This window comes from Sphaeroforma arctica, assembly GCF_001186125.1.
Source record: "Sphaeroforma arctica JP610 unplaced genomic scaffold supercont1.1358, whole genome shotgun sequence".
NCBI classification, from domain to species: Eukaryota; class Ichthyosporea; order Ichthyophonida; genus Sphaeroforma; species Sphaeroforma arctica.
The window spans coordinates 7,171-16,652 of record NW_014039200.1 but is presented as its reverse complement, the minus strand read 5'-3'; the positions used below and the strand labels follow the sequence as shown (position 1 = coordinate 16,652).

General features: G+C 40.4%; 2 protein-coding genes across 2 annotated transcripts; one reads left to right on the top strand and one right to left on the bottom strand.

The window, feature by feature from the left end:
• Window positions 1-2,437: 2,437 nt before the first annotated feature.
• SARC_10714 (hypothetical protein) lies at window positions 2,438-3,043 on the bottom strand. Its single transcript, XM_014295234.1, has one exon. It carries the CDS (start codon window positions 2,987-2,989, stop codon window positions 2,684-2,686), a length of 306 nt encoding a protein of 101 aa, XP_014150709.1. The 5' UTR covers window positions 2,990-3,043; the 3' UTR covers window positions 2,438-2,683.
• A 2,726-nt stretch (window positions 3,044-5,769) lies between these two features.
• On the top strand, window positions 5,770-8,824 carry SARC_10713 (hypothetical protein). Its single transcript, XM_014295233.1, has 2 exons — window positions 5,770-6,608; window positions 7,322-8,824. Exons 1-2 carry the CDS (start codon window positions 6,056-6,058, stop codon window positions 8,041-8,043), a joined length of 1,275 nt encoding a protein of 424 aa, XP_014150708.1. The 5' UTR covers window positions 5,770-6,055; the 3' UTR covers window positions 8,044-8,824.
• Window positions 8,825-9,482: the final 658 nt, after the last annotated feature.

Below are 9,482 nucleotides of genomic sequence, written 5' to 3'. Positions count from 1 at the left end.
ACATGTATTGTTGTGTGTGTGTTNTAATATATATATATATATATGTGTGTGTGTGTGTGTGTGTGTGTGTGTGTGTATTTGTGTGTGTGTGTATGTGTGTGTGTGTCTATTTGTTTGTTTTGTATTTTGTTTTGTGCCTTTGTGTATATTTTTCTGTATACGTACGCGAATTTAACTTAATCTACAGCAAATTGGACACTACTCGGCCCTTATATCATTGAGATATTCGAAAGTGACGTACGTACCTCGGTCACTTCGGTGCTGAGGGCACTGTACGTGAACTGCACATTCGTTCCAGCATCCTTTAGTGCCAAATGGTCACCAAACTCATCGCAGTTGAGCAGTGATTGAAGAGTGCCAGCCATTGTATATACAGCAACAAAAGTCTCTTATAATCCTTTACCTATCAATATGGTTGTGCGTCTCATCACTCATAGCATATAGCGCTACATACATACATATTTTCCAAAGTGTTGCCTTTTTCAGATAGAATACAAAATATGATAGGTCAAAATATATATGTAAATATAATGTCAAGTGTCAAATGTCAAGCAACAGAAAAACTAAAAAATGCAGATGTAGCCCTCCAAAGAAATACGCCACATGGAACTGCATCAAGCCATCAATCCGTAAATAGGAAGTTTTGTTTTGGAGGTGGATTGTATTAACATATTTTGTTTAATATGCCAGGGCACGAGAAGTTCTGGGCTTTGTATGCATTTGCGATAGCTTACTTTGTTAGACGTAGGTACATTACATCCCCTCCATTCTGCGATGAAAATCAACAACACTACCAGCATTATATACCCTTCATTTGGGTAGACATAAAAGTGGTAGATTCTTCCACTATTCATATCTGGTTTGCATCACACTTTTAACATTTTGTGCTCTTTATTTAAGTGTAAAAATGCGTTGCTGAAGCGCAGTAGCATGTCTGGCGCACGAGATATATCAAACTTTGGTCAATGACTATAGAATCATGTATTGGTAGTTTAGTTTGTATAGGTGTAAACTCCATTCAGAAGGTGAACAATACGGTTAATATGTGGTATTTGGGTGCGACTTGGTACATACAATATCTATCCTATTCGCGCTAAGCGTTTGCTGCACTGACGAAATTTGGAGTATTCATTTTCTAAAGATCTTTTACATAAGAAGACTTGGGTATAAGTATTAACAAATACCACACTGCAAAAAGAACGAAAATGGGATCGTTTGATCAAAAGCTATAGAACGGGGATTTATCACAGCATCTTGGCTGTGTGCATTCTATTTAGAACAAGCACTGCACAAGCATGTGTTGAAAAAAAAAATAGAAGAACGCAGCGAACAGTCAGGTTTTAAAATTTACGCTCGTTTGAAGGATTCACAGTGTTTTCTTATTTGTCTCCCGAACCGCACAAGCACAAGAAACAAACAAATATACAGATTCCACAACGGTATATATGAAGCGGTTTTGTTAAGGTGTCGAGAATTTCTATATTCAGGGGGATGGTTGGACCGCGTCAATCGGCTCGTAACATCGTTGACTCTTCAGGGCTTTCTCGCTCATTATGTATATGTACGCATACTGAATATATGTATATTTATATACGTATAAATATATATATATATATGGTGTGTGACATTGTGTGACACTGAGCCCATGTGACGCGTGACACAGTCCACGTGACGTTTGACACTGAGTCAGCGTGACGTGTGACGTTGTGTTCGCGAGTGGACTTGTGTGTATGATGGTGGGTTTTGGAATATGCATAATAAATATAGAACATTGGTAAAGTATGTCTTTAGTTTACAACATTCCAAGTTATTGTATGGATATGAGGATTTAATTTTACTTATAAGGAAGACTGAAAACCGTAAAATAGCGTATAGTATATATATGATGGCGATGGTTTTCAGAAGGTATGGTCGCCTTAGCGTCCATAGCGAACTAATCTGTTGCAGGCGCCATAAGACTGACGTATATAAGCAGATACGGTGAAGTAATCAGACTTCATAGTTTCTAGGTGCTATTACACTACTACAATACCGGTTAAGATATATGTCTGTATATTATATTATATATATAATATTATATATATATATTATATTATATGTATACATATAAATATATATATGTGTGTGTGTGTATATACATATATAAATATATATATATATATATTAAAGTTAGTGCATGTACATATATTCATATAAACAACAAAAATCATCATACATTTATATATATATATTCAAAAGACGTACACAAGCACAGATAATCACGCTTAAACACTAAAAGGCTGAAGCTAGTGTTGACAGCTCAAAAGCACAACCAACCGTCACCGACCTGAATATTGAGAACAAATATATACCACTGCAACTAGTTTTTGATAAAAAGTATGCTGACATTTCAAAACACGTGATATCATAAACTCATTAAAATCGAGATCCAAACTTTTACCTAGATTCTTTTTTATTTTGTGGTTGTGTGCTATGTACATTGTAGCACAAGCGGAGCAATGAGCCACAAGATCTATATACAACTGGCCCTCAGGACTCAAGTGCCTGATGTATGATCGAGTCGTTTTCCCTTAGCTGAGAGTAGGAGTCAAATACGGATGTGTCAAACGAGATATCACTTCCTGGGATGCGAATCAAGCAGATACACACCTTATATTTGCCCTTTTCCTACAGTTTCAACAATCTATGACCGGTTATCAGCCTTGTTGGCCTCTGCCTCGGCATTGTTGGTGGCGTTCTTTACTGACGCCTTGGCGTCCTCAAAGGCATCTCCGATGCTGTTCGCAGTGTCGTTTCCAGTATTGGCAGCCTTCTCACCCTTGTATTCAGCTTTCTGGGCGGTACGGTCAATTCCATCAGCGGCCTTCTGGGCAGTCGATTTCTCTCCGTATACAGCTTGGCTAACGGTGTCGCTGACAGAGTTCATGGCGCTGGTGGCAGCCTCCTTCATGTCGGTTAGAGTGTTAGAATTGGCGGCGTTAGAAGACATTTTAAAGATATTTGTTGTTGGGAGTTGTTCTTTGTATTTATATCAGAGAAGAATACATTTCTACATACCTGTGGGTCTCTATTTATACTCAAATGTCGACCGGTGCTTTACGGTTTCACCGCTGTTGGCAATTGTGGAAAACGACTTCTCAGAGAAGGAGGCGTACAAAAACTCTCAAAACAGAGGCATTTTGCCATCACATGTTCACAAGAGTATTCTTAGCCATAAACAGATGCAAACAGGTTTGTCTACGCGAAATATCTCTACAATCTACAATTCATGTGTATTTATCTAATATCCTGATTACTTTCCTAATATACATTCGTTTTCTATTTCAGATTGATTGATTGGCTAGACTCTATCACAACATGAAGAAAAGTATATATGTGAAGGCAGGCCTGAGCCCTGGGGCCTGCGCGGCTGTGCCAGGCTGCTGCCTGCCAGCAGTCAGTCGAGTCACGGAGTCAGGCTACTCCGGCTCAGGCCTAAGGCTCAGGCCTCCAGCCCAGGGCCTCCGCTCCTCCAGGCCTCCGAGAGGCTCAGGCCGCTCAGCTGCTCATCCCATCCTGCGATTTTAAACTTAAAGAACTTTCGCATTCCATGCGGTTCATTAGTACAACAATGGCGAATTATAATGCGCAAAACTGAACAAGATAACAATTTTACATTTACTTTTAGAATAAGGTCTTTTGATTGAATTAAAGAACCTTTTCAACATCGCAACCTACTCTGGTATTTTAGCTTCTCAGAGTCTCGGACTCACATAGACACCGGTCACAAAGTCACAAGCAGGGAAACTGTCAAACAGTGAACAAGTATGTCTGTAAATACCTATCATAGGCTATGTATAAAACAAAATGTAATAAAAATAGTTCACAGATGACAGAACTTTAGATGTTTAGATCGGACCAATCACAAACATACATTTGAGATATAGATTCTGTCACCATTATCGATAAAAAAAATGTATTTTTTATAACTCGTTTGTTTTCTTTTTTTTTTAAACCAAACAAATATGTTTCTAAATTTTTATACGAAATTGGGTCTTCGTCTCTGCTCTCAATGACAAAAACAAATTTGCGATTGTCGTAAATAGATGGAACTTGATCCAAATCACCCAATTAGTCACTCTCCTCAAGCCTCAAGCCTCAAGCCTCAAGCGAGAGAGAGATTAAAAAAAACTATATAAAAAAGTTTTTTTAATAATATATATATTGAACAAACAAAACAAAAAAGTATGTACGCAAAGTCGCAAACTTCATGGCCCCCTCTCTCTCTACTAAATAGAGAGAAATTGTCGCTGATTCTTAAAAATGCATTCACCCCACACAACAAGAGACAACGTGCAAATCTTTGTGTGTGTGTGAATACTGAATACATAGCCGGGAGGCGGCGCTGCCGACAAAATATTTAGAGGTACTGATTAGTGATCACTGAATCTTCAGACTTCAAAAACTCTCTCTCCCCAGCGAGTGAGGGTCTTAAAAGACAACCAGAGTCTCAACTGCTCGGAGCGGAAACTATTCAATCAAGTTTATCTCTGCTATGTATGTACAAAAATAGACAATATTTAGTAGTACTAAATATGTAAGATGTACGCGGCACGGCGGCAGTCGTTTATTTTTAGAGGGTCAGACTCACATACAATTTTTATTTACATGCATACATTATTCGGCACCTATGACCAAATCCCAACTCCCAACTCCCAACTCCCAACCCATTCCCATGCCCCTTTGCAAGTGATGTTTTTGGTTGTTGAATTTTCTAAAAAAAATGCGTACTATCAAATATCACAATATCTGCATAACCTTCTAAAGTAGAACAGGCTATGTATGATATCTGCTTTTACAATTTACATCACACAAATATTGTGGTTCATATGCCAACATGACAGGTAAGACTAATTGCCTGGCCGCAACCGACAACTTGTGGCACTGAATTTCAGACCAGTGCTGAGTATGTATCCAATGGTCGTAGCCTTCCATTTTGAGCTATGTCTGCCAGACTGCTACCATATTGTGGCACTCCCCAGCTGCCGGGGCCCAGCTGGGGACCTGGGGTAAAAAAAACGGTCACTTTATCAGCATATCTGCACCTTTCATGATTTATCAAAGCACATATAATCATAGCCTTTGTTTGATTTCAGAAGGCTATGATATAATGGCTCATTGCTTTTTATTTTTTATTTATCCTTATCCCATAGCCTCCCCTAAAGAACACTTATCCGACCTCCGAGTACAGAACCTGCAATATCTATTTATTTTACACTTTGAGAATTTTCCGAGCTTCAATGACATTTACTTGATATTAATGATTTATAGACCGTGTTCCAAACAACTGGCTCAATTATTTGTGTTTTTTGGTCGGCTGGGCTTTTTCAATCACGACATATAAATCAACTATCACACAACATGACAACGGCAGACTCGGTTATTTTGAGAATATATTCCCTATTTGTGCATCATAGAGAATGTTATTTTATTCGGTGCTCTCTGTAAGGATCCTCATAAAAGCATTTTCATATCGCTACCTGTCATCGAGCCGATTACCTGTATGTATACTGCTAAATCCGGCCCTCACAAATAAGCTGAACGTAGATGTATGCAATATAGTACACGTTTAACGTCTTCAGTAATTCAGATTGATCGAGAACATATTTGCTAGAGTAGTTGTCGCTCTGTTGTCTAAAAGACTCTTTGCTTTCTAAAAAACAAATACAAAAAATATTGTAAAAATAAACAAAATTAATCTTTTAACGACTGTACACTGTACAATGTACAGTTCTAACTTCCACGTTGCCCCCAGTAATGCCCACTGCAAACGCTGAATTAACTATGTCCAGTCTCTGATACGTTCTGGCGGCAACGTGTTGTTTGATATTCACTTTAGGTGAATGCCTTTTTCAGATGTGATATTGACTACCATCAGTGACTGTGTGGTTTTTTATGTACAGCCTCGGCCTTCGATATATTCTGCCGGCCATTAGGTGGTTTCTCTTAGATGTATGCTTATTCAGGTGTAATTTTTGACGACCGTCAGTGACAGATTCGGGATACCGCCTTGAAAATGTTACCATCCCTTGCGACTATAGCAAAGTTTATGTATAACCTTGTACCCGTTTTGAATGGAGGTTTTTGCGTTGACCATCTGCTATGTTGCTCAGGATCGACAGTAAAGTCTGATGTTGAGATGAGACAGACGCCACCTCTATCTGACAAATTGATAGTTGGCTATGCCAGCTGGAAACAATGCGACGATTATATAATCACAGCGGTTGAGAATGGGATAAACGTAGTAGTATGGTTCAGCATCAATCTAGCCGTATGCGAAGGTGAGCAAACTATCACAGGCGCAGTTCCCGATCTGGACTGTGTGGCACGAACCGTAGCGACACTCCGAGCACGTGGCTATGATGACGTGGTGCATATGATTTCTGTAGGAGGGTGGAATTCGCCTCTTCCCGATACAACGTATAGCGGGCAGTCGTGGTTTAAGTACTTCCACAAATGGAATAACGAGGTGGTCGCAAGGCCGCAGATGGGTTGGCATGGCTTTGATGGCATTGACTGGGATCCTGAGGGCAGCAACGATGTATCTTTACCCAGCAACCACTTTACAGGTAGGTGTTATACGCATTGCTTTAGAGGATTCGGAATCGACATTGTGTCGCCTGACTAGGCTGTTGTAATCCTACACCTACACTGCATTGTATTGCATGCAACTCGGTCATAAAATTCTCAAATTAAACGCAATAACCATGCTTTCCACTCCCTCTCCATCAAAAGGATATGTGCCATTTATATAAGGAGGCTTATGCCTAGGCATTACTTATACATACGTTCATTAGCTCCATACACCATGTGTGCAAGTGATTTTTTGGAGTGCCTTCAGTAGTACACTCCACCCATTGTCTTACTGCTTGAATTTCAGTCCAACTTCGGCATTGGTTTAGCGTGCAACGCCGTCGAGTGGAAATTTTTGATGTACATGAGTCTCGATCTCGGATCCTTTTCCAGCTCTTGCTTCGGACTAGTATCATTTGCCGTTGTTTTTGCTCATGCACGTTGTTGACGCTTGCATTCATGAAAGCGAAGGCAAATACTACTTGAATTTCTAATTTGACCAAGTGCGAGAAAAAAACTATCATCACAACGACGCAATTATATAAGCTTGCTAGAAAGTACTCAAACAGATACCCAGCTAGTTGTAGTCTGATTGTATTGGGATGCTTTCAGAACACATTATTACATATGCGCGCTTTGCTTCTATCAAATGACTCTCGCTTTACCTGTGTAAACCTAATAAACTGTGTTGCCTCGAAAATCCGCATAGTGGCCCGGATGGACCTAATAGGTGAGATGTCGGTTGCAGCCAAGCGCGCAGGCTATTTGGTCTCCTTAGCGCCTGCACAGAGTTACCTTGATATGTCTATGCCCGATTTTGATCTGAATGTGGACCATGCACCTACCTACTGGATGCATGACTTCAAGTACCATGGCTTAAACACGTACGCGTACTGGTTGGCCAGATACGGCCACACAATACAGTTCTGCGGCGCCACCGTGGCTACGTTCGACTGGGTGGGTCTGCAGTTGTATGAAGGGTGGAGTCGTGCCAACTACGAGCTATCCCACGAAGGCAAGGACGTGACCCAATATCTAACTATGTTGATAACTGGCATGCGCGATGGTTGGGAAGTCCAATTCGAGAACGTTCCTGGCCTCGAGACTAAGGCGCAAACCATCAGCGTCACCCCTTCAAGGTTGCTAATCGGACTGGCCAATGGCTGGACCACCCCCTACACCACAACAGATCACGCCTCAGTCGATTCCAACGAGGGTGAACAAGAAACCGTACCAAAGTTCTTACTCTTGTTGCCAGAACAGTTAGAGAAAGCTTATCAAGCGATGCCAGTCGAAATACAACCACGTGGGTTTATGTTTTGGAACATTGCTGACGAGGGCGAAGTCATTAACCAGGCCACGGGTGAGCGATTGTTTATGGCAAAGGGTTTGAACAAGTTTCTACAGGTGCGAGAGAAAGAGGGTGTTTGAGATCGAGCAGTGCGGTGTCATCTTTTATTCCGTCGGCCTATCAAAGATTTGCTTCATAGGCTGTTCGTCAGAGATAGATGTCCGGTACTAGCACGTCGTGCAAGCTGCTGCATGTCCATTGTCGCGTATACACACTGTGTAATCATGAAGGTATGGCTCAACATTCCATGCGAAACTCAGACGACGTTCCGGAATCCCAAACAATGAGAGAAAACAAGTCTCCCAAAAACTCGTAAGTGTATTGAGCGGCCAAAGTGGCACTTACGCTAACAAAATTTTTGCTGAAAAGTAGTGGTCAAGCTGTAGGACACGGCGGTCAAGAGGGTGACATATACTTTGGAACCGTTTATATCTTAGACCACTACGACCCCGGGAAAATGCGTTCGACTGTGCAACTACAACAGTGTCAAGGCGATATCAGGCCCAATTAGAGTGTGTGCAGGCGTAGTGCGATTGCGGTTTGAAAGTTACTTAAAAGCTAAGAACACTCCGACTGCCTTCGGTGACTATAGAGGTGTCTAAATAGTCGCCTTAGCCAAGTCGCAAGTAGTGGCTTATAGGCGCAAAGACAGCGGTATTATAATAGTACACCACTGAAATCTCAACGAAGGTACAATGAATTTACTATCCTGCCATCTATAGCAAGTAGAGCATAGAAAGAATACTAGAAACATGGGGTTTTTTCTAATTGAATGTATGCACATTGAAATGTCATGTCTGGCGATGCGTCAGGGTGCAGCTTTCCATATTAATAAATAAACGTATGCTAAAATAGAATGTATTTATTGCCGTGAAAAAAAGGGTGAATTCCAATGTTTATTGCTGCATATGTACACATCACATAATCGCATCTGCACGTGCTAGCGTCCTTGCCCCTCTCAGTACACCGAGCGTATTTGCAACTTTGCAAGCCAGTAATTGAGTCTGGTAGGTAAATGTATACGTAAATGTATACATCCGCAATGTGCACAGGAAAAGGCACGCTCCCCCGTGCAGATGCGTGCGTCTACATCCGGAGAGACACCAAAACATGTGAGCACAATAGTTGAAAATTATCTAATCCAATGAATATTCAGTCCTACAGGATACACTCAGCAGTACTTGAAAGATAAAAAGGCGAATACACATGTACAAGTGTAAATATGATGTGTACACCTGTCGCTAAATATGTCACCTACGAGAACATGCATATATACACATATATGCACGAATATATCTTGTACGATCAGAAGTAGAACCGCTACATTATATATAAAAGTCTACTTAGTCAAGTCCACCACTTAAGATTTCGAGCCGAAGGGTGAATAGTTTGTATACCATGTATATATAAATATATATATATATATATATATATATATATATATATATATATATATATATACTATACTACTACACTACTAACTACTAACTTACTATAACTAACTACTAACTACTACTAC

What these genes read in the sequence shown, in the direction of transcription:
- SARC_10713 (XM_014295233.1), top strand. Translation starts at nt 6,056, where the DNA reads ATGTTACCATCCCTTGCGACTATAGCAAAGTTTATGTATAACCTTGTA. An exon ending in ACCCAGCAACCACTTTACAG is followed by an intron (nt 6,609 to 7,321) that starts GTAGGTGTTATA and finishes AAATCCGCATAG; the next exon opens with TGGCCCGGATGGACCTAATA.
- SARC_10714 (XM_014295234.1), bottom strand. Translation starts at nt 2,989, where the DNA reads ATGTCTTCTAACGCCGCCAATTCTAACACTCTAACCGACATGAAGGAG.